Source organism: Tetrao urogallus (genome assembly GCF_951394365.1).
Source record: "Tetrao urogallus genome assembly, chromosome: 1".
NCBI lineage: Eukaryota > Metazoa > Chordata > Aves > Galliformes > Phasianidae > Tetrao > Tetrao urogallus.
Window position 1 is genome coordinate 23,342,532 of NC_136813.1, and position 25,508 is coordinate 23,368,039.

At 38.9% G+C, this 25,508-nt stretch overlaps 1 protein-coding gene across 2 annotated transcripts in view; it reads right to left on the reverse strand.

The window, feature by feature from the left end:
• Positions 1-25,508, reverse strand: part of DCLK1 (doublecortin like kinase 1) — a gene marked incomplete at both ends in the record, with an annotated part of 222,557 nt that overhangs the window by 87,877 nt on the left and 109,172 nt on the right. For both annotated transcript variants that reach the window (XM_079534602.1, XM_079534603.1), the window contains one exon: positions 21,260-21,359. In XM_079534602.1, the coding sequence (XP_079390728.1) occupies positions 21,260-21,359 (100 nt within the window). The remainder of the gene's footprint in view (positions 1-21,259; positions 21,360-25,508) is intronic.

Here is a 25,508-nt window from a genome sequence, read left to right on the forward strand (position 1 = left end):
AAAGCTAACTGCAGATCTTCTATATCTGGATGCAATTGTATCCAACAAAAGATTTCTATATACGTAGGACTCTAAATATTTTATGGCTGCCTTAGCAATCTGAAATGGAAAATAAATCCCTATGGAAGCAACAGAATTGCAGCATAGCAGTGTACAGCTAATCTCCACACGATTAATTTTATATCACAGGCAAAAGCTATTTTTCTCTTTATGCACGTAGGGGGTGGGAAAATATGTGGTGATCATGCTGTATTGGTACTATAGGTGGGGAGAACACCTACATAAAGCAAAAGCCTTATGTTTCACTTAACTTCTCTGGCTTTCTTCTACCATTTACTAAGCAACAAAAGGAAACAATCTTACCTGTTTTCACCTTTTCAACTAAGAATATTAATCAGTGGCTTTAAGCTGTTCTCAAATGTTGGGCCTAGATTCACATTCTGAAACTCAGCTCAGGAACTGCATGAGCTGGATTAAGAAGTGAAGCTTGACTTGCCCAAGCTGGGTAATTCTTCTCTAATCACTGGTCAAAATTCACCTTCGTTAGAACAAGTCTGCATGAAAAACAGAGTTATATATTTCAGTGTTCAGTGTATGCACTTCCGTGCACATTCTCAACTTGCACAACATCATTTTAATTGAGTTGCAACTGAAGGACTGTGACATACTATACTCACTTAGGATGTTCTTAGATTATACTTATTCCTTAGAAGTAAAAAAAAAAGCTTCTATCTAGAGATCCACTTTTTCCTCAATTTCCTTAAATAAATCATTATACATATGTCTGTGGTGATAGACTTTTTTAATTACGGTTTATTTTTTTCTCTTAACATACGAAAAAGAAATTTCCATGTACATCTTATTTAATGGGGATGAGTGAATGCTTAAGTAACTGCCTTCCTTGAATGTTCCAAGCTTGTAATTAAGCTTCTGTTTATTGGGTGTTTGGGTGTTTTGTTTTATTATTATTATTTTTTTTTAAAAAAGTTCTACCAGCTTAAATAGAGAATTCAGGGGCTCACTCCAAAGACTGCCAAAGTTAAAGCACAAAAGATGAAAAAAAAAATTACTTGAAAGACCTCAGTGCAATAGGGTTTCTCCCATTTGGGTAAGTACATCAAAAGTTCACAATTATTTCCAAAAAAATAACTTTCATCTGTAAGAAGCAAGGGGAATAAAATTTGGTTGGTATAATTTTGGCTCAAAGATCAGTAACATTTCAAAGTGAAGTTTACATAAGAAATGTCATTCCCAAGAAATTTACAGGACACAGAAACTTTGGCTTCATTACAGTATTCCAGAATGTCCTTAACTGCACCGTGCAGCCAGAAACAAGATCACTGTCTACCATCATCTCATCACTTCTGGAGGCTTATTCTGTCTGTCACCTCTATCCTCTTGCGCCTGGAAGTATGTGGGGGTTTGGTTTGTTTCTGTTTTAATGATACACCAAGGCAGTGAAGGAGTAGGAAGAGAAACTGGGAAAGAACAATGTATGGGTTAACTGCAAAGATATCACAGTGGAATATGTGATCAACAGTGCAAAACCCAAAAAGGATCAAGGAAAAGAATACAGCAAAGACTGTGATCCTGATACGAATGGACAAACTGAGAAATCGTATTTGATGGGCTGGAAACATGAGCTGAAGTACACAGAAATGATCACAAATTGAACATCTGAGAAGATTGTATGAGGGAAAGAATCTAGAGACAGATGTAAGAAAGGTGCTGCCCTGGCAAAGGAGAAGTCCACAGTGAAGGACAAACACCAATCCTGGGTAATCCAAGTTCCCATTCAGAAGGCTGTGACAGTTTAACACAGTAGGGGTGGCTCAGCTCCACACAGTTGTTTACTCACTTCCTTCCCCCCCCTGCCAGTGGAATGAGGGAGAGAGTAAGAAAAACCCAATAAAGTAGAATTTGTGGGTTGAAGTAATGATAATTATTCAAAATAAGCGATGCGCAGCACAATTGCTCACCACTCACAACCAATGCCCAGACAGTCCCCGAGCTGTGGCTGCCCCCCCAGCCAATTCCCCCTCAGTTTTATATTTTTTTCATACAATGTCATAATAGTATGGAATACCCTTTCAGCCAGTTTAGGTCAGCTCCTTCATTGGCAGGACAATACAAGAAGCTGAGAAACTGCAATGTCCTTGTCTCTGTGCAGCACTGCTCAGCATCAACTAAAACACTGGTCTGTTATCAACATTGTTTTTCTCCTAAAGATAAAACATAGCATCATATCAGAAACGACAAAGAAAAGAACTACTTTGTCCCAACTGAAACCAGGACAAAGACTAAAAGCGCAAAATTTTCTACTACAATTCTTGTTATTATAGCATTACCAACTGCTTTTGGCATTACTTTGAATCTGCAAGATCACCACAGGTACTCACTGAGTTCTACAGTTAGCAGTCACAATACATCAGAAAAGTTTCCATTCATCATCATTGTTAACATCAGTATTGTTTCAAATGCCTGCATTATAAGAAGGGGCACTAAAGAGACAAGTTCAGAAGGATAGATGCAATTTTTTTTTCTTTTACCATAAGTGATGTTCAATAAATTCTATTGAATTTTATTATTTTTGCTTTGACAATTTATATATTCAGACATCCATGAGCACCTGATACTTGTGAGGACTTAGATCCCCAGGCTATTATTTGCATGAGAAATCCTACCTGGCACAGCTGCATTACTCTCTAGACACTAAGCTGAACAGATACCTCAGTGTAAACATGCATTGTTGTTGTTTTTGCTGCTGTAATTAGCAGCATTACTTAATCTACATTTTTTAAAGAAAATGGCAATTTATTTTTTTTGTACATCTACTGAACTGCATGTCAAGAAATGCACAAAGAAACGCTAAATTATTCCACTCTGTGACTCATATTTACAACACTGCCACATTTAAAAGATATTTGGTACCAGGAACTTTTGTTTCTCTGTAACTCACGTGTATAATGCTGCCTAAAGCACACCATCAGCCCTCCTATCTACTGCAAAACACATTATTGGGATTACATTAAGTGAAACATTACAGTTCACTTCAACCAAACATTCAATTGAACGTTACAGTTGAAGCTGCTTGATACCTCATTATAAAGTGTTGTTTACCAGTTGCTTATAAAATACCATGAAAACCAACTTGTGGATTGAAATTCCATGTTGGCTGCCTGTTCCCAGGGTGATTTACTCAATTCGCAAGTCCTCAACTGATTCTCAAATCTTAGAGAAGTTTAGGAAAAAGTTTATTATAATTTGTCAGGATGAAAGAAGTCTGAGAAAACAGGGATAGAACAGAACTGAAAACACCTGATTCCATAAAAACTTTTTTGTGTGTGTGATTTACACATCTATTCAGAAAAGAAAAAGTCTGGACAAAATTCACACCTTTGGAAGTGAATATTTATGTGAATAAAAGACTTCAGAAGTCTCCGGATCTTACAGCGATGGTTTATGAAGATCCTGCCTACACCCTGGAGAACACACCTCTACAGCTTCTACCCATGGAATGCATGGGTGCTGTGGCATGCTGCCCAGCCAGCACTCAATATCTTTCAGCCAGAGATGTACGAGGGAAACTATCTTTTCAGTTACCCTTCTTGATAGCCAGAGGCTACTGATACTGCAGGCACAGAAAGCAGAGCTGGATGCTCGGCGTCTTGCACTTTCAGCGCTGTTAGCAATATCAGAGGAAGGAAGAAGCAGTCACGCTGAAACCGTGAGGGAAGCAGAACACAGTGAAGGAAAATGTATTTCAAAAGCACCTTAACTTCTGAATTTTCAAAATAATTCTTATCAATCTAATATTTTCAAGTATCATTACAAGAGGCTTTGGTAGAAACGTTTATATGCATTTTTAAGTGTGTTTATACCATATAGATGTTTAGAAATAGAAATATTTTACCAGGTAACAAACAATAATGAAAGAAACTACTTCTGAGATAAAAACCATAATAAAACTGAAACTCTGAAATGAGGAAGTGGGAATAAAATCCCTGAAAGACAGAATCTGTACACTGGCCATTACAGTTTTGTTCTCATTTGTGTGCAACACACACGCGCACATCTGCCCAGAAGGTAACTTTTAGATCTTTCCTTACACTGTATCTGCTGTATATCACAATCTATTTTAGCTATTTTCACACTCTATTTTTGTCTTCTCTATCACAGACGGCACACTGCCACTCAGCTGGTTACAACATGAAGTTAGAGGAAAACAAGAGCACCAGCAGTTTCATTTGGAGATACTTGGAAGGTAAAAGACACGTTAGAAAATATAAGTACAAAATATCTTTAGCAGCATGCTTTAACAGCTTCTCACTAGCATTCCTAGGCAATGTGGCTGTCATGGGCAAGTCCCATGTCACTTTGTCACACAGGTAAGCCACCCTGGCTTACCTTCCTGAATCCACTTCAGGAGTGAAGGGACCTTGAACTTTGGAAATGAAGATTCCGCTATAGGAAGCTTTACCCTCTGAAGAGGTGAGCCAAAGAAGGGTCAGCTTGAAAACTGTGCATAAAGCACATTTGGAATTGCCGCACCACATTTGCTAATTAATCTCTTTGCATATTACAGCTGAAGTATCTAAGAAAATAGCACAAATAATATATGCAAGTGTTGAAAAAATAAATGAGTCTTCAAGCCTATTAAAAAAAAAAAATATTCTACTAGCATCCAAGTTAACCAGCCCCAGACAATTTTGTTTTTATTTTGCCACTGCTTCTCTGTGAAGTTACAGCTTCTAGCTAACCCATGCACTGTTTCATACCCCCAAGGATCAGATATTTAAGTCTGAGATTTTAATTAGAGCTCTGTGGCTTTGAAATACCCAGGAGACATATATTACTGTTACAATTAATTCCATTTCTTCTTTCTTCATTACTGGGTTTGCAGATCACAGGCAACTCCAAAGAAAATTAGGCCAACTTCAGCTGCAATTGCAATGGTGACGGTCACATATTCTGCCTAGTTAGGCACTTCTAATGCACAAACTATTCTGGGGTTTAAACACATCCAGAGTGGGAGACCTGACAGCAATACTACTTCAAATGATAAATGCATAGCAAGTGAGTCCTGTCATAGGAAGGATGAAATCAAACTTTTAAAAGCTGTGCTTTAGGATGAAGATTTCTTTTTTCTCCCTTCTCCCAATTCTCAGCACATGAACAGTTGCCATGTCAGTATACTGTATACTGTAATGGGACATTACGTGTATCCAAGAATTACATTTGACTTATTTGTCCAAATGTTTACTAGTTCACTGTAATTGTTTCCAGCAATCTAAAATACTAGCCACAGACAAACAAAAGAAAAACATGGGACTTTTGTCCTAAGGAATTTTAAGGGAAATAACAACCGAACCTCCTTAATTGGGTCTACAGTTTCAGCAAGACCCATCTATTTCCAGCACCATGAATTCATTCTGAATTCATTCTTAAAAAATAATGGTGTGAAGGAGACTCTGACAAACAATAATCTGCAAGGTTTCTCTATGGTCTTTCATATCCTGTTGTCTCACTTAGAAGGTCTTGAAAGAATTAATCTGGCACAATTTCAGGCTTTAAGGATTTGTCATGGTCTGAACATCCCACCTGAACTCACAAAGATTCCTGTTCTGTACTATATTCACATACTCCAGCTACCCTGACATTACACAACTCAAAGAAGTCCCACTGAACAACCTCAGTATTACAAGCAATTCTTTCTCTAGACCTGTGTCTCTATCAATACGTCTGTCATCTGTAAGGAGTTCAAATACGTAATGAGCACTGGGATCAAATTTAGAGTCAGAAAGAATAACATCATAAAAGCAGAAAGAGGAAGTACTCAATATCATACTTCACTAAAGATGAAAGCTGCTAAATCACAATGCAGCACAAATTGTATTACAGACCAATGCAATAAAAATCCAGGGATTGCAAAACAAAGCAGGATAAAACAGCAAAAATCTATAGTATCAAGGAACTTCTTAATTTAGCCAGAAAACTAAACCACTATCTCTGCAAGAGTGAACCACTTTGACCTAATCTAGAATCAAACTCGGGTTGTAAAGGTTATGCTTAACTGAGGATGCATTAATAGGATTAAGATGACAAAAAAAGCACATTCTTCACAAATTCTTGAGTCATTTGAAATTGAGAACTTTTTAGCATAGTCTTGGAGTCCAGAGAAACAGTAGCATGTAAAAACCTCAGCAACGCAACTCTTGAGTAACCATGGCTCCTGTAATAAAGGATCTGCTCGTCACCAACTCTTCAATCATTTTATAAAATTCTAACCTCTATCATTGAACGGCAAAGCCTTTGATCCTTTCCAAAGATTCTTCACTCCTCAGACCAGTTACCAAAGAGCAATGGAGCAAGAACTGTATTATCTCTGGTAAGGCTACATGTTACTAATGCCACAAAAGCTCAAAAATCTAAATGCAAACTACACCTTTCAATCTGACCTAAACTCTAGAAACTCCAGGCATAAATGGGAAGATGAGTAAGTTGTACACTCAAATACTATGAAGTAGAGTGTAAATAAAAGTACAGTACTGCTGTTAGGTTTTGTATTTTGTTTTCTCAATGCTTGAGCACACATTTCTTCAAATTATCTGTAACATATTTTTGCTTTTTTTTTTTTTTTTAAATAGCAGTGCCCCATTAGACTGCAGGAACATCTAAATAAATGCTGTTGTAACACCGTTACTGGACAAGGCATGATTATACAGTTTGAAAGATCATCGTTCTTAAGTACACAAATTACGGTTTTCTACTTAATTTGTTTCTTGCAACAGAAATTACTTAAAATTGAAAACAGATTCACAAAGAACTGCTAACAAAGCAGTCTGACTCACAGAGAAACATAAAATAAAGATCACAGAATTCTAGAAACACTTTTAAGAACTTAATGAAAAATATTTACTTCACATAGCCTGACAGAAATTGTTTTATCAGTTTATTAAGTAAAAGTAACCCTTAATTCGTTTGTCTCTTAGACACTACCACTGAAAAACAGGCACTGTACTAACAGAAGATGATCATTTTATAGTTAATGCCTGTAGAATGACTACAGGTTTATTGATAATACAGACAAAGATACATACAAGAAGAAAACTGAAGTACTGGTGCAATTAAGGAGCTACAGGTATTTTGGCTTATGAATGTGACTTGAGAAAGTCTGAAGCCTCCTATGGCTGGATCTTCATTTCCAAAGTTCAAGGCCCCTTCACTCTTGAAGTGGATTCAGGAAGGTAAGCCAGGGTGGCTTAGCTGTGTGACAAAGTGACATGGGACTTGCCCATGACAGCCAATGGGGACAGCACAAGTAAGCAAGTGCACACACGAGAACATCTTGTATCCTCTTCCTAGCAGTTAGATAATTAAATTTTAACAGATGACACTTAAGGTTTAGTGTCTTTTTTTCAGTGTCTTTAGATGTTTTTTTTCATAGATGGTGGATATAGGTACCGCAAACAAACCAAGGAAGCAGGGAGACGATCAGGAGTGCTTTTCCTGCTCAGGTATATGCATCCTTGCTTAAAAGCATGCAGACATATGTATCTTCTCAATTCTCATCTCTTCAGTTTCATGCCTCCTGCGTTCCTGTATGCAAAATATCAGAGCACTTGTTTTGGAGGCGAAAAATATGGCCTAGTGCCATATTTTGTGAGAAGTAGACTATTTTAACTGAGTAGGAAGTCATTCATTTTGATACCTACCATAGCTCAATCAGTGCATGGGGTTTTAGACTAATTATAGACCTGCACATGGCAAGAATATCAGGTACCCTGGAACCCTGTCAAAAATGTTGGATATTCAGAACTATCTTCCTGTGCACCTATGGTACTCACCATGAAACTACTATTTCATGCTTACCCTGCATTTCTTGTAGGTTTTCCACTCAGCTTGTTCTTAAGTAAACATCATCCAATCCACTTAAAATAGTGTGTTATATCACACGGGATAGAAAAAAAGGTACAGATTCTTTTCACACCATTTTTTCCATCCTCACTATGAAAAGTCCAACTCACCAATCCCAATCACACACTCATATAAAGAAATCAATTATTCTAAATTACACCTGGGGAACTGGTTTGAATTTGGTTTTGGCTAGTAGGAACACATAAGTAGTGTAGATTGCTTGTAATAGGTAGGGAAAAAGACATGAAATTCTCAAAACGTTGCTGAAAAATGGAGAGGTGTTATAATAGCCACATTTTTGCTCCACTAATATACATGTTATATAAGTGTCCGCTGCAGCAGTTTTGGTTTTAAAGAAAGTTAAACTCTCTCCCTCTTGCACTAAATAAACTTACTTAATGTGCCTCAAGGAGTTCAGAATACTGCCTCAAATCTGCCTGCAATAAGAGTACTGCAAGTTATTAGGCAGTAATTTTTAAAAAATAACACCATAAAGTGATGTGGTCTGAAGGAATAAAACCACCTGGTATCCTAACAGCTATTTAAAACAGCAACATTATTAGCATACCCATAAGAAAACAAAAGGCATGCCTACAGTTTTGAAAGTTTTAATCAAATTTTCATGCATAAAAAATTACTCAGCTGTGAAATAAGACAAATATCAAATCAGCTGTTACCTAAAGTGTCTACGAACAGCCAAGAGAAAAAAAAGGCAAAACTAGAGATTCAGCTAAATGCAGAGCTTCTCAGCATTCTGTTTTCACAGATTAAATGCTGATGCTCAGAACAATTAAGCACTGCACTCTTTAAAGCAAACCGCTTTTAGACGCCGGCACTAAAAGCGCATTCACACCTGCGCACATCTGCTTCACACACTGACATGTGCTGTGACAGGGACAACAAAGCCTGCCTGCCTGCCATCACCGGGCACACACAGCTGCCAGCCCACCCACACTCCAGTCTGCTGTACCTCCGTGATGGCACTGCTGCCTTCAGGACTCACCACAACATTGATTTGGCTACCATCAGAAAAGCCAGAAATCAGCTTCCCAAGTTCAGAAACAACACCAACTCCAGGACTGGCTCTAATTCAAACATCCCTAGGCAGCTTTTCCCCCTAATATTAATGGGTTCTCCTTGAATGCTAGCTGGTTCAGGCAATTACATTTTGTATTGATTATTTAGATAAAAGTAAAGTAAACAGGTTTAATCGTGCTGGCAATGAGCTAGCAGAGGGATAGCTGGAAAATGGAGCTTTACTAAAAACATCTGCTAACACTGTAACACTTACTTAGGTGTGTGAAGTCCCAGTGTTGTCTTTCTCTTCTGAGAAATTTTAAGTATTTGCAGACAGAAAATGCAGTGGGGCTGGAAACTGGCTACAAAAGTATTTTTCATTTTGTATATCACAGTGTATTTCAGACATTGTTCAGAGGAATGCTCTAAAATATATAGGTGAGGACATCAACTTTATGAACAAACTATCTGAAAGCACAGACTCTATTTTTCTTGAGTATGTGAAGTTAGATTAGTAAAGAAATGACAGGCAATCTGTATTAATATCAATTTATTTTGTTTCAAAGGAGGGTACACAGCGTTCAGATTCTGTTACTGGGTATCTTAACAGCACATCATTTTTTTGTGTCTTCAGCACTAACAGGTATTACCTGCACAGCACAATATGTTGTGCAGCTGACATAAGCTCTATACTCTCTCCTGGGACTGCAATTTTCCTTTCTCCAAATACTCTCCTTTGACAGGTGCTTTCCCAAATGATATAATTCATTTTTTTCCCCCAAATACAGAGCCAAAATATTGAAATAGCAGAACCGTCATTACCTAACTATATCATCCCTTCGGTTCATTTTGGTTTTTTAATCTCCCACATGGCTAAAAAGTTTTATCAAATTCTATTTCTTTCACAAGATCAAAATCAGCACAATTTGGGCACAAGTTATTACGTGTACATTCTCAAGCATAGATTTTGGAACAGATTTCTTTACTGACTCGTTATTTTCTGCCATTTGTAGCTGGATCCTTAACAACAGATTTTGCACTCCAGACAGACAGGAACAAACCTAAGACAGTCTCTAATTTAGAGCAATTCTAAATCTCCTGTATGGGCAGGTCCTCTGAAAGCACCATGAGCTTCACTGATTAATCCTTTTGATTTTTTACACTATCCTCACATTAAATCATTTTTAAAAAAGGCCTTAGTTGCTGGATTGTTCAATTTTCTTTTCTATTCAACATAAATGAAATCGATACATGATCGCAATATCTAATGCTCCAGGACAGCTGTTCCCTACATCTTTTTTTTATAACAGCTTTAATCTAGAAAGACATTGTGGTTTATAGGTTCACTGTACAGATCTATGAAGTTCTGACAAATGGAATTACAGAATCACAGAACTGTAGAGGCTGGAGGGGACCTCCAGGGATCATTGAGTCAACCCCCCTGCAGCAGACTGCACAGGTAGGCGTCCAGGCGGATCTTGAATATCTCCAGAGAAAGAGCCTCCACAAACTCCCTGGGCAGCCTGTCCAGCGCTCCGTCATCCTCACTGTGAAGTTCCTACACACATTTCTGTGGAACTTCCTATGCTCCGGTTTATGGCAGTTTCCCCTTGTCCCATCACCACACACCGCTGAAAAGAGGTTGGCCATGTCTCTTCGACTCCCACGCTTAAGACGCTTATAAACATTAATGAGATGCCCTCTCAGTCTTCTTTTCTCAAGGCTGAACAGACCCAGGTCCCCCAGCCTTTCCTCATAGGGCAGAATAAATGTTCCTAGTTAGTATTAGCAGGACTTGTCTCTGATCTGCATCTACGAAACGTGAAGCATCTCAGAATACATCAGTATTTCTCCCTCTGGTAAAAACTACGGAGCTGTCTGCATCCAGTCTCAAACCCAAAAGACTCCCATGAGAAGAACTATCTTTTGCAAAGAGATTTAAAAAAAATAAATCCAGTTTTATTTGTGTAGGTTTGTCCTCATTATTAAATGCTCATGGATCATTTCAGGCAACTTATTTTATTCCAGAGTTAGGCTCCTTAGGCTCTATTTCCCCAGTCCATCTTTTTTTTAAGCAGAAAAATATATATGCTGCCTTCCAGCCCTGCAATAACAGCAACTATCACTAAAAAAATTACTCTATTACAGTTTCTCATGTCACCTATTCTACAGGCTGTTGAGGTTGTTAAAACAAAAAGAGCATCCTAAGTCATAGAAATATTTTTAATACAGCTTCACTGCTCTCCTGCAGGAATTTTTCTTCCTTAACACTGCATCTTTATCAGAAGCAGCCTTGTTCTGTAAGTTGCCTTCTCCTTTCTGCACAACAGTCTTAACAGTGAAAAATTTCTCCTTCCTATTTCACAGTAACAGGAAAAAAAAAAAAAAAAGCAATTCCAGTTTTTGTGTTTTAACCACCCTCCACTTAGTAATAATTAGCCACCTTCAGAAAACTTTTCTTGACCCAGGTCGTTCAGTTAAGAGAAAGAGCTCTCAGGTTAGCTCCCTTCAATACATTCTAAGTCCCTAGAGGACAGTCTTCCAAAAGAAAAAAAAAACAAGAGTAGTAATGCCTTCAGAACAAAATTTTTAAAAAGCTCTGACTGAAGAATAAAAGAATTCAAAAAGCAGCTTCATGACCTACCACCTACGGGTGTTCAGTTCCATGGCAACGTAAGACTTCCTAATGATTAGTCAGCCTTATATTACTTCATGCATAATATTAGCATACAATCCTCCTGCAGCGAGCTACGCTAAGAATAAAGTTTATTCGAAGGTGATGTTCACAGAAGTAACCTGAACTGTCAAGGTAGCTCTTGGGAGTTTTTTAAATGGGAAATTTCTGTAGGTTGCATTTTGAAAATAGCAGCATGGAGGCAGTATTCGAGTATATCTGGTAAAAAATTATTTTGGCAACGCAGACCAACACCAGCATTATATAGAGGCCTTCTACTAGATTAGTTAAACTCTTAATACTTGAATAGACTGATGTTCTCATATCCAAAACCTTATCACATATGTATGCATATATAAATATGAATACCTACCACTGATGTGCTGTTTCCAATTTTACCACTTTGAAATGCATCCAGGTTGATGCATTTTTTTATTCTCTTTTAGATGCTGTGCTGGGGTTTGAAATGATTTTTTTTAGAAAAATCTTCTACTAAATATTAAGGATGAATACATTTTCCTTAGATGTCTTCTGAAGGCTTCTGCTTTCTCAAAGCTAATGAACTACAGATTTTAAATCATCTCTTTTCAAAAGGCTTTGCCAGTACAAAAGGAGCTGTGGACACTCCTGGCTTTATTAAAAAAGTGAAGACAGGACAGCACTCTGGGCATAGGGCCTGTATCTAGAATGAGTAATAGAAAATTATAGTTGCCAAATTTTAATAACTCAGACCAACTTCATCAACAATGAGTAGAGTCTCAATATAAAATCCCTCTGGCACAATCAATACTATCCAATAAACAGGCATCTCTCCAGGGCACATTCTAGGACAGTTCAGTGGATGGCACATTTCAGTCAGGTTCTCAGACTGAATAATGAAGCACTGATACTGCAGGAACTGCTGCTCATCACAAAGATATCTCATACAAACTCATAATAACTAGAGAAAACAGAACTATGCTGCTTATACAAAGGATCTCCTAGAACAGGACCACAGGGCACATCTTTTCAGAAACAGATCGGTTTCTAATAGCTTCTTGCACTGGAAAGGACCCACAAGCAGTGGAAAAATAAAAGCATACTTGCCAAGATAACTAGTACTTTATATTCCATTACACCAAAACAAGATGAGAAGTACATAGCTAAACACCTAGGAAAGGTATTCCTAAACAATGCTGAAATTAAACTCCTTTATGCTTGTCACTAAAGTTAACAACCTTGGGGAAGGGAAGAACTACATACAGCCATCTTCTGTTGCTTCCCTATCTACTGGAACAGGAAAAGCAAAATATAAGACATCTCTCTTAAACAGCATTTTCAAAAGAAGCTGGAATATATTCTAGTTTCAGCTGGAATAGAGTTAATTTTCTCTTGAATATCTTGTTTTGGATTTAGGATGAGAATAACGTTGATGACACACTGCAGAATTAAGTCAAGGATGTTTCAGATCCTCACGCTGCCCTGCCAGAGAGGAGCAGGGGGTGCACAAGAAGCTGGAAAGAGACAACCAGATCAGTTGACACAGACTGTCCAAAGAGATATCCCATACCATATGGCATCATGCTGAGCAATAACACTGGGGGAGTTAGCCAGTGGGGAGGCTGGCTTGACACTGGGGAGCATGTGGTGAGCAACTGCATTGCACATCACTTGTTTTGTGTACTCTTTTATCATTATTCTTATTTTCCTTCCTGTTCTGGCCTATTAAATTGTCTTTATCTCAACCCACGAGTTTTACCTTCTTTCCAATTCTCTCCACCATGGCACTGTGGGGGCAATGAGCAAACAGCTGCATGGTGCTGAGCTACCTGCATGGTTAAACCACCATGGCATATTTGGAAGCTATCATCTTCTCAAGATACACTGAATGGAGCATTTTAAAATCTATGAACTATGCCCAAAGGCTGTAAAAAAAAAAGTTACTTCCGTGAAAATGGAGATATCATGCAGTCAAATTAAAAGCTCAAATGCTAACAAGATAATATGAAGATCTATCCTGTTATGCCTTCAGAATTTCTACGTTACTCACCCAGCACTGAAAGTCTGCCTTATAAAATCGGAAAAAAAAAAAAATTGGAACAGCTTTCTTAGTATTTGGATATACAGCTGAAATATTTATATTTTGGGAAACTATCTTAAAATATGTTGTAAGAAAAATCTCATCTGAACTAATCTGATTAATCTAAATAGTCCCTAGGAAGATTCAGTTCAAGAAATTATAACACAAAAAATAAAATGAAAAAGTAAAAATATCACAGTATAAAACATCAGTAAAAATAAGCACATTCTGTCTACTCTGTTATTATTAACAATGCCTATGATGAGTAAAATCTCAAATATATTTAGATAATACTGAGATCAAATTTTTTTTTCTTTTACTTAAAACAGGCTTAAATTTTATACTATAATCTTCCCACTAAAAATGCAATCTAATTACAAATCTGTTACTGAGAAAAGCTTTGTATTTTCGGGTCCATAATTTGTAATATTTTAATATTAAAAATAAACATTGTATTTGATAAATGAAGATATGCGCACTCCAATTTCTTAATGCAAATGAAACAGGAATTTCCATCAGTTCTAATTTACTGATGGTGTCTCATTCATGCTATTTTTAACAGGTGCCAGAGAAAGCCAATATTGCAAAAAACATATTGAGGAACATTTGGTTCAGTGAGGGGAGTGAACTAGACTCAACTGCTCCGAGAGTCAGGCTCTTTCAATGAGCTACTGTTTCAAGCGATCACGATTTTTCCTGGTTATACATACAGGCAACTTTTTCATAAGAAAATGCTGAAAGATGACAGCTCTGCAAAAACACGGCTGGTGAGGAGGTAGGGAAAGAAGAAAGAAAGACCACAGCGTAAGCCTGTACTGAAAAGCACTTATGTAATCTTGAAAGCTGGGATGTCGTTGTTCCTGTTTACAAATCTGTCAGTGGGCAGCAAAGATGCATGGTTTAAAAGACCAAACCTTCCCTCCAAGATATGCAAAGGCAGAAAGGTGAGAAGCAATGACCTAAATAAGTAGACCTGTAAGACAGAGTAGAGAATATTCAAAGCTTGCAGACAACACATAAAGAAATGAGCTTGCATAATCAAGAACATGTCTATAAAAAAAAGTCTTGTGTTGGAAAAAATAAAACAGAAAAAAAGAACAACATTCTGTGAATGTATTTTCCATGTGAACAGTTCATTCAACAAAAGAATTATGAAAGATTTTCTTTAGTGGAACCCTACGTGATGCTAACAACTATCTCATGATTATGCTAACAGCTGGTTCTCGGTATTTAACTGCACATTAGCATTCTGTTTTTAAGGGAATGTTGCAACTGCAGGTAAGTTTAACCCAAGAGAAACAAACAAGTCAGGCTCATACTACCATATGGCCACGCACTTCCCATAACCAGATCTGAGCCACTCACCAGGAAAATGCATACAGGAGATTTGGATTCTAGCGTGGCTCCCCTGGCTAACAAGTCTACTGTGATCACTGCCTGTCTGTACAGAGCCTGCCACAACCAACTCAGTAACATCAGACACTTTCTAGAGAGTTAGGGTTGTGATCAGTGGTTCTGTATCAGTGTGGGGGCTGGTCACAAGCGATGTCCCTCAGGGGTGGTCTAGGGACCAGTGCTCTTCAACATTGTCATCAACAACACAGATGGTGGCATCAAGTGCACCCTCAGCAAGTTTGTGGATGACAGCAAGCTGAGCAGTGCAATCGATACACTGGAAGGAAGGGAAGCCATCCAGAGGGACCTAGACAGATAGAAAAATGGGCCTATGAAAACCTAATGAGTTTCAACAAGGCCAATGCAGGGTGCTGCACTTGGGTCGGGACAATCCCAGGTATTTATATAAACTGGGGGAAGATCTCCTTGAGAGCAGCCCTGAAGAGAAGGACTTGGGGGTCCTGGAGGATGAGAAGCTGGACATGAGCCAGCAGTGTACGCTTGCAGCCTGGAAGATCAAATGTGTTCAGGGCTGTATTAAAAAAGGGGTGGCCAGCAGAGAGAGGAAGGTGATTGTCCTCTTTTGAGGCCCCATCTACCAGGGGCCCCCAGTACAGGAAGGATATGGAGCTCTTGGAGCAGGTCCAGAGGAGGGCCACTAAGATGATCAGAGGGCTGGAGCACCTCTCCTATGAGGAAGGGTTGAGGGAACTGGGCTTGTTTAGCTTGGAGAAGATGCTCCGGGGAGACCTCATCGTGGCCCTACAGTACTTGAAGGGAGTGTATACACAGGAAGGGGATCAGCTGTTTACAAGGGTGGATACTGATAGGATAAGGAGGAATGGTTTTGAACTGAGCCAGGGAAGTTTAGATTGGGTATTAGGAGGAAGTTTTCCACAGATGGTGCGACGCACTGGAACAGGTTGCCCAAGGAGGTTGTGGATGCTCCATTCCTGGAGGCATTCAAGGTCAGGCTGGATGTGGCTCTGGGCAGCCTGGTCTGGTGGCTGGAGGCCCTGCACATAGCAGGGGGGCTTGAAACTCGATGATCATTGTGGTCCTTTTCAACCCAAGCCATTCTACGATTCTACAGTTCTATGAGTTCGACATAGCAGTAGTTGCAGTGATCTTAGTGACAGCAGAGTTCCATCAGTTTTGTTAAAACTTCACAACTGTCAGCCTGCTGGATTAAAGGAATGCCCCACTAATGTCCCTGCAGTGAGAAGGGCGAGGGGATGAAGATAAGCAGGGACGAACCAAGTGGGAAGAAGCTGAGGGTACTGTGCTAAGACGTGATGATAGTGGGGGGATGACACTGGGGATCTTGAAGTAGGAGAGTAAAGGAGGCACTGGATGCAGATCCACGGGATAGCAAGCTGTTTTCACTCTGCCCGCTCTGAACAATTAACGTAAGTGGAATATACAACCAGAGGACTAGTCCCTTCCTGCCTTTGTTTCTGCCTCATACACAGAGTATGTCTCTAAGGCCCAGCAGTTGATGACATTTGAAAATATCACACTGTGCTGGAACACTTTATATTTATGCCTCTGTTGAAAGCAAAGTTGTATCTCAAAGTCCCTAGAACCCACCATTATTTTCCAATTGCCAAAGCACGACTTTTTGATGAGGGCAGAGTAAGTCAGCCAGCATACCCTCCTCTCCTAAGTCCAGCCAAAAGCTGCTTAACACATCAGTCTTTGTCCTATAAATCCTACAACCAATTTCCCCTTTCTCCCCCCTTTAGGAAGGACAGAGTAATGAAGGTTACAGAAACCTGACAGTTATTAACAGGGATAAACATGATACTCCTGACCCTAACCACAGTTACTGAATGAGATGCGTGTGCATGCCTCCCAGCACACACACGTGTGCGGATATCACAGGACTCAGATTTTCCTGGCAAGTCGTCTGCTTCTGGCAAGACGATGCAGTAAAACTGCTGGCACCAATATGCTGAGCTGAGGACGAACACAGGCCAGCAAAGTCAGAGTGAAATTAGGTTTCAAAGATTCCAGTCTTAATTTTCCCCTAGAAAAGAGTCATTTTCGTCATTGTTTCCATAGACGTAACACGTGTTCTTGACAAGGGATCTGAAGCTTTTTCTACACCCAGTCATTTTATGTTGGTTACATTCTGTTTGGAGGCAGATACTGGCTTTGGTCAGTCTAGATTGAAGCTTTTTTGCATGATGCATCTCCAAGGTGACGAATTCTGTCACACTTAGGAGATAAACTGCAATCTTAAGTCACAGAAGGCACACAGCCAACATTAACTAAACATAAAAATAAAGCATTTTTTTAAATTTAATTTTGATATTGCCAAAAACTGTTGCATTTTTATAGTGCTATGAAAGAAACCTCTGTATAAACCAAGATGTTTTCATTTAGGGGCAATCTCTTGGGTTACTTACATTGCCAGATCCTACTTAGGTGCCTAAATAATAGCTGATTGCAAATATTTTCTTGAATATAGTTCTTAAATCCTAATCTCTGACAACATGAAGCTGAGGGTTATAGAAAAGCATCCTCTAACTTCTTTTCTTCTTAGAAAACTAAACCACCACCAGTTAAAGAAAGCCTAGGATTTCTGGGAAAGTTTCCAGAGCTGCAAGCTAACAATGCCTGAAGCAGTCGCTGCCACATTCTACACCATGGAATTTTTTCCCTTACAGGCTGGCTGATGTAATGGTGTGCTTCATTAATAAAATTTTTCTGTGCTTACACTTCCCACAAAACCTTCCTATGAAAAGAAAATCATCGCTGGTTGTTTGACAAAAAAGGAATATTTACTTCTTAATGCTGTGGTCATTCTCACGCATTTTCATGCCTTATCTGTACTTCTCTTCATGGAAGTGTATGCGACCATCCAATCTATCAATTAGGTCAGAAGTGGAGATGACTGCTAGGAATTATGACGGAGGTGGTGTATATTGATTCTGTACTTCATGTGATAAGCAGTGTGCTTAATACGAAAACCATCTGTACATCAAGAAAGAGACGAGAAACTGTAATATATAGTGCTGACTGCTTATTTTGCTCTTTGACGGATCTCTAATTAACTTACTTTTCTTAACTGCCAGAGATATGCAATGCCTCTTCCTAAAAAAAAACATAAAACAGAGAAGAGAGATGATATAAAGAAGGAGCATGCTGAAGAAGGACAGGTTTCAAACCAATGAAAGGCAGAACTAATTGTTCAACTTAAAGAAGAAAAAATTGATGGTGCTTATAACAGTCTACAGACATTTCCTACGAAAAAAGCAATCATCTGTTTTCCATGTTCACAGCAGATAAGAGAAGCAGCAATGGGCTTCTTTTAGAGCAAGGGAATCTCTGGTGAGACAGCTGAGAAAAAATCTAGGAGAGTTCAATACTGGAACAGAAATTCTGCGGAGGTTACAGAATCCCCATTATCAGAAGATTTTAAGGGGCACACTTGACAAGTGTCTGTCACAAAAGAAACAGGTCATGTTAATTCCACTCTAGACAGGACAACTGACTCACTTCTAGGCTAGTTCTTCTGAATTCCTGATTCTATCACTTTCAGTAGGTGCTGTCTTTTGCTGGAAGCAGGATATAGAAAGATGCCTAAGAATGATGCAGACTGATGAGTTCATGGTTGTTTTCCTTCCTGTTGGAGTACAATTCTAAAAGCTGGTTCCACAACTTTTAGGAAATACAATGCAGATAATAAGAATCATACCAGGCATGCAGATGCCATTTACAAAAGCAAACCAGACATTTCTGGAGCATAATTCATTCAAACTGTTTTAAACCCTTACCTTCAACTGAATCAATCAAACATTTATCACCTACTGTGTCAATAGGTCTACATGTTATTTACCAAGCAAGGAACCTGCTGGGATGGGCTCAGCTGCTTCTCTCAGTGTAAGTTACTTAGTTTTACCTAAGATTAATCCCAGTGTAGGCAGATTGATTTTCCAATTTCAACAAACCCTGCCACTATTATCAGGAGCTCTGAACCTAAACTATAGAAATAGGGCATTCTTCCTGGATGAAAGTAATTCCCTCTGACCCAAGAGCCCAGAACACCTTGATTATTTATTTGTTTTCCGTCCCTTTCTTTACACTTTCAAATTTTGCTTTTCCTTACTCCTTACGCTGCAATACCACAACTGTTATTGTCATCACCCAGCTGAAAATGGTAAACTCTGGAGGGATGCAGATACAGAAACAAGAGCATTTCAGAGAATCAGAGAGGCTTTCCCTGTCCTACACTGTCAGGCAGCACTCAGTAATAATTTCAGTGTTGTCAGGTTAACTGTGTATTATATACACACATACTGTGTATGAGGAACATACATACATGCACTGTGATCACACAGTCTTCATTTGCCAAGTAAAACAAGCTAAGAACTCGTTGCTTTTTTTATTCTCTCTTCAAATCTTGCACCTATCTCAGGGAAGACTAAATAGATACATACTAGTTGATGCACCAGCTATTAATGGCAAGCAACCTAAACAAATTGTCTTGATTCCAAAATTTCCCAAAAACACGGAGCAACAATGATGTGCACTTTGCAAAGAAATCAGAAACAGTCTTATTTTCTTCTCCTTCTTAGCTCCAGTGGTCAAAACAGTTGATGTTCACTAGAAAACCAAACACCAGAACACATTGCTGAAGTTCTATTTTCAGTCAATACTTTCAGCTATTATTTTTTTCTTTCAGTTCAGCATAATGTGAGTTTAAGAGGAAATTTTCCAGAAAAAGATACTGCTTACTGAAAGAGATAATGATATGTGAAACAAAGACTAAGCAGAGTCAGGATATGACTGTACTTTGACACTGTACCTCCAAAAAAGAACAAGTTACTTGATTCAGACAAATCTGTTATCAGTACTTCTTGAGTCAGCTTCGGAAAAAAGCTGCCACAGGATGCAGTGAGGAGACACTGGGCAGTCACAAGTGCCATCTTTTAGGTAGGAGATACAACTGAATCTAGACCATGTAGTCTACCACATAGCTCTCCACTTCTGTAAGGCAAAGACTGCAGTGCTGGCCACATTCCCACCTAGAAAACCCCCAATACACAAGTATGTCCCCCTTACATTTCTAAATCCTGTCCTAAAGACAGCTGATGTTATCCTTTCATTTCTACTTTCTGATTTACTTACATTAGAAGAAACAGCAATTTCATTATTTTAAAGAGCAAACCTGGTGCACTGTTTGTTTTGTCTTTATTGTAAAGTTCTCTAGGACTCACCCAGAGAAATATGAGACGTGTGTCTGCTTCTGCCTGTGACTGATAAAAAATGTCCTTCCCTTCAGTAGCAAAGATACCTGCTTTTTCAAGTACTATATGCTTAAACACAACATGTGCACAAGCCGGCTTCTTTCGCTCCTACACAAGTTAACGGAACATTTGTTTGGATGCATCCAAACCGTGTAGCCTTCCACCTCGAGGCAGGATGGCTATGAAGCAGCTACTGTTATAACAATCTTTTTTCTGATTCAAGTCAACTTTTCTTTGAAGCCTTTGATATTTTGTAAAAAAAAAAAAAGAGAATTTGGTAACAGTTCATTACAGGCTTTCTCAAGCCTGAGAAAGAACATGGAAATTAAAACCTTTACTGGGTCTTGTTCTATACAAAAAATAAACTCAAGTTAAATGGCAGCTGTTTGTTTTCAAACGCAAAAAGCTTAGATTTTCTTTTCTTACTATTACCATTCACAACTTATGAATAGTGTTTATAACAAAGTTAGCTGCAAATACAGTGTATTTTACTTAAAGGATTATGTATATCAAATGAGTCATTCTTACAGCCAGTCTCTGAGAAACGCAGAATTCCCAGAATTTTCTCAGATGACTTCATCTACATTTGCTAATTACATTTATCTTTCATACACTACCTGTGAAGCACAACCTACATCTCAATTATTAGAACTGTGAGTTGAGCAACTGTGACGAAGTACAGTAAATACAAAAACAGTGAGACTTTGTGAAATAGGAGTTAGTACAGGAATTAGTATTTCCTTTATGTTGCATGAGCAGCTTTGTTAGCTTTAAAGTTGCTTTCAGTTACCTCTTATTTTCAACTAATTGTAATTCAAAGAAAAAAAATATTTATTATCTTTATGAAATCAAAATAGGTGATTCAATTTTGGCTTAGTTAGCATGATACAAAAAGCACTCTTTTACTCTGGTTGTAAAAGTTTTTAAGATACATTCTCTTACCACTTTCATCCAGCAAGAAATCATCCTGGTAACGGAACTTTTCCGGTCCACATGCAATAAAAATGTCATCATCACCAAAGAAATCCTGAAGGCACATCACCTGTAAGCAAAAAGGAAAGGAAGGCATTGTATGAAACATCTCATCACTGGAGTTGTAAAAACAATAAATCCCTCCTTGTCTCCATCTGCATGAAAACTCTTCACTTTTAATGGAATCAACAGGGTTTCATCTGCAGATAAATTTCAAAGCTGTGCTCTGACCATCTGTTACAAGTGAGAAACACTTATGGACATGCAGGAAGAGAGAGATAAGACAAAAAGCCCTAACGTCACATTTATTACATGGTGCATCAATGGGGTATGAGATAAATGCCTTCTGATTACGCATAAGGTCCCATTCAGCTGTTAGCGGATAATCGATTTGCTTTTGCGACCGCATTTCTGCTCGCTGACAGCCACAAATATAGGTAACGGTTTTGGATGCAATATGTAATTATTTCTGCAAAATCTTGCTGACAAGGAATGAAACTCATATGGGTGAACTGAGTCTCCGTCAAACATTCCTCATCTCTGTCAGCAGTCAGTGTAATTTTTCTTCGTTGGCACCAATCTGAACAATCAGGTGAGCTGGAATTGAATAAAAGGATCATCCTTTTCTGCTCCCAAATGTGAATAACCAGGGTTAGGTTGGTGCAGTTTTATGTTCCTGCGTGAGATTTTCTTACAATACTTCGCAAGGTACTGTTTAAAAGTTTAATATTTCTATTTATATGACTATTTTACTGTTGTTCTTAAAAGAATAATCAGTAGCTTTCCACCAATCTGACTATGGACTCAGTGATACAGTTTTGAAGAATTTAAAAAATGTCTTAGACATCCGACTACTTTTAAAAAACCAAATGTACTTTGTAAACAGTATTACATACTATTCCTCTTTTACAAGAAAATTTTAACAGGTTATGTTTGCTTACATGGATGCGATGTTATAATGTTTTGCAATTAAATAGTACGCTAATGTTTGAACAGATAAATTTCAGTTTCATGTCAAGAGCACACAGACAGGAAATTCACACATGAAGCATTTACAAAATTGTCAAAATATCTGAGAACAGTCCAGCTGAAGCAGTTCGCCCCCCCTCACTGAAAACAAAGACAAAGTCAGTATTTGAAGCCTACAAAAACAGAAGTGAAAGAATTAGCTAATGAGGCCAGACAGGCTTCTGCAGACTTCAGCATGAAAACAAAACACACACCATCACCACTTCCCAACCTCCAGCCACGGGTAATGGAGGGGCTATAAAATTCACATCATGCTTCCCAGACATATGTCAGGAGGCTCTGGTATCTACAGCAGCTATGAGTCTGAATGCTAGGAAAATCTTAACAAAGAAAAATAGTAATACATATTGTGACTTGCTAGCAGAGTAAGACTTGTCATTAGAACTATTTTAAAGGTAGAGAAATAGAGAAATAGCAGCTGAAAAATGAGAAAATCAAGAGCAGAACTAGCTGAAATAAATGCCAGAGAAGAGGGAAAAGTATTCTCAAAATTGTTCGTTCTTAAGCAGTGCACATCATTTTAAATGCAGGTCCACCACAGCCCTGTCCCTACCAACATTCTTCTGTACACACCATATGGTATTTGAACACTAACATCAAATATGTAAATATTTCATGGATCTTTTTCCCATGTTCCTACTCAGTTTCTGTTCTATTAGTGTATCAGCCTCAGCAACCCTTTTATATACTCACTTAGTTCTCATCTTCATTTTTTTTTGTCCACAAGACATATCCTGCCTGTCTTCCTACCCCATACACCCACCAAGTTTCAAACATCTCTTCCCTTCAATCAAGTTCCTCTGAAATTACCACCTCTCCCACATGCACAAAGCCACTAATTTTCAAAATGACAATAAAAATCCTACAATTTCCTGTTTGCATCCCAAGTTTGACACACTTCTAGGGAGCAATGATCTTTACATTTGTTTTTACACTAAGCAGAGCACTAGAACTGAACAAACAATAAGTAACCCAAAGCACAATGTTGAGCTATTTTAGCATGAATTAAAAATACTTATTTGGAAATTGTACGGATTAAAAAAAAAAAAAACAAAGAAAATACTCTGTTCAGAAGGTTTCATTCAAGTCAAAAGAAGACATTAAAATGCATGTACTGAAATCTACACAGATTAACACTTAAAGCATCTAGGGTTTAATCAGTGCAATTTGTATGCAACTAAGAAAATAAAATTAGCTCAGCAGAAAAATAATTTATACTTAAATATACTTGTTTGTTTTATTTTATAATAGAATGGCTTAGGTTGGAAGGGACCCTTAAAAGCATTCAGCTCCAACCCCTGCTATAGGCAGGGACATCTCACTCCAGACCAGCTGCTCCCAGCCCCATCCAGCCTGGCCTTGAATGCTTCCAGGGAGGGGGCACCCACAGCTTCTCTGGGCAACCTGTTCCAGTGTCTCCCCACCCTCACAAAGAATGTTGTCCTAATACCTAGTCTAAATCTATCCACTTCAAGTTTAAAACTGTTTCCCCTTATCCTGCTACTATACACAGTTATAAAAAGTCCCTCCCTAGCCCTCTTCAGGTACTAGTAGGCTAGTAGGGACTATAAGGTCCCTCTTCTGTTGGGGTTCCCAGAAATGGACGTAATACTCCAGGTGAGATCTCACAAGAGCAGAAGGGCAGAATCACCTCCCTCAACCTGCTGGTCATGCTTCTCTTGATGCCACCCAGGACACAGTTGGCCTTCTGGGCTGCCAGTGCCCATTGCCAGCTCATGTTGAATCCTTCATCAAACAACCCCAAATCCTTCTCCTGAGGGCTGCTCTCAAGCCACTCTCTACCCAGCCTTTATCTGTGCATGTGACTGTCCCAATCCAGCTTCAAATCCTTGCACTTGACCTTTCTGAACTTCATGAGGTTGGCATGGGCCCACCTTTCAAGCCTGTCCAGGTCCCTCTGGATGGCATCCCTTCCCTCTAAAGTGTCAACTGCACCACTCCATTTTGTCTGCAATCTTGCTGAGGGTGCACTCGATCTCTATCCATGTCACTTATAAAGATGTTAAAGAGCAACGGACCCAGCACCAATCTCTAAGGAACATTAATCATCACCAGTCTCCACCTGGACATTGTGTTGTTGACTGCAACTCTTTGAGTGCAACCATCCGGGCAATTCCTTATCCATTGAGTGGTTCATCCACCACAGCCATTCTTCTCCAATTTGGCAACCAGGATGTCATGTGTTACAGTGTCAAGTTCAGGTAGATGACATCGTTACTCTTCCTTTATGCACTGACTCTGTAATTCTATTATAAAAGGCCACTGAGCTTGTTAGGCATGATTTGCCCTTGGTGAAGCCATGTTGGTTACCACCAGTCACTTCATCTTTATTTTTCATGTGCCTTAGTAGGGTCCTCAGGAGGATCTGCTCTGTGGTTGTGCCAGGCATATTGAAAAGAAAGTTTCCCCTTTTCCAGTCAGAGGGAATTATACCAGACTGCCATGATCTTTCAAATATGATGAACAGCAGCTTGGCAACTTTTTCCACCAGTTCCCTCAGAACCCACGGATGGATCTTGTTGGGTCCCACAGACTTGCGCACCTTAAGGTTCTTTAGATAGTCTCAAACCTGATCTCACTTACAGAGGGCAGAACTTCCTTCTCCCAGTTCTTACTTTTGCTTTCTGCAACCTGGGCAGTTTGGTTAGAGTCTTTGCAAAGAGGCAAATAAATCATTGAGCATCTCAGCTTTCTCTGTATCCCTTATGACTAAGTCTCCGGTTTCCTTCCACAGAGGGCCCATATCTCCCCTACTGTTCCTTTTGTAACTGTAGAATTTCCTGTAGAATTTCTTCTTGATCCTCCTTATGTGCCTGGCTCGATGTAATTCTATCTGGGTTTTAGCTTTCCTAACCTGATCCCTGGATGCTTGGACAACTTTTTTGCATTCCTCCCAGATAGCCCCTTCCTGCTTCCACTCCCTACAGAATTTCTTTTTGTGCAAAAACAAGTCCAAGAGCTCCTTGTTGAACCATAGAGGCCCCCTGGCATTCTTGCCCACCTCCATCTTTCTCAGGATGCACTCAAACTTTACTTTTCAAAGTTTATCATTCTTCTTGGCTCAACATACTTTATTCATTTGGGAATTAAAATTCCTGTACATAACTGTCTGCTGCCTCATCTGCAGCATTTTCTATCCTTTCTGTCACAACATCTCTGGCCTGCTCTG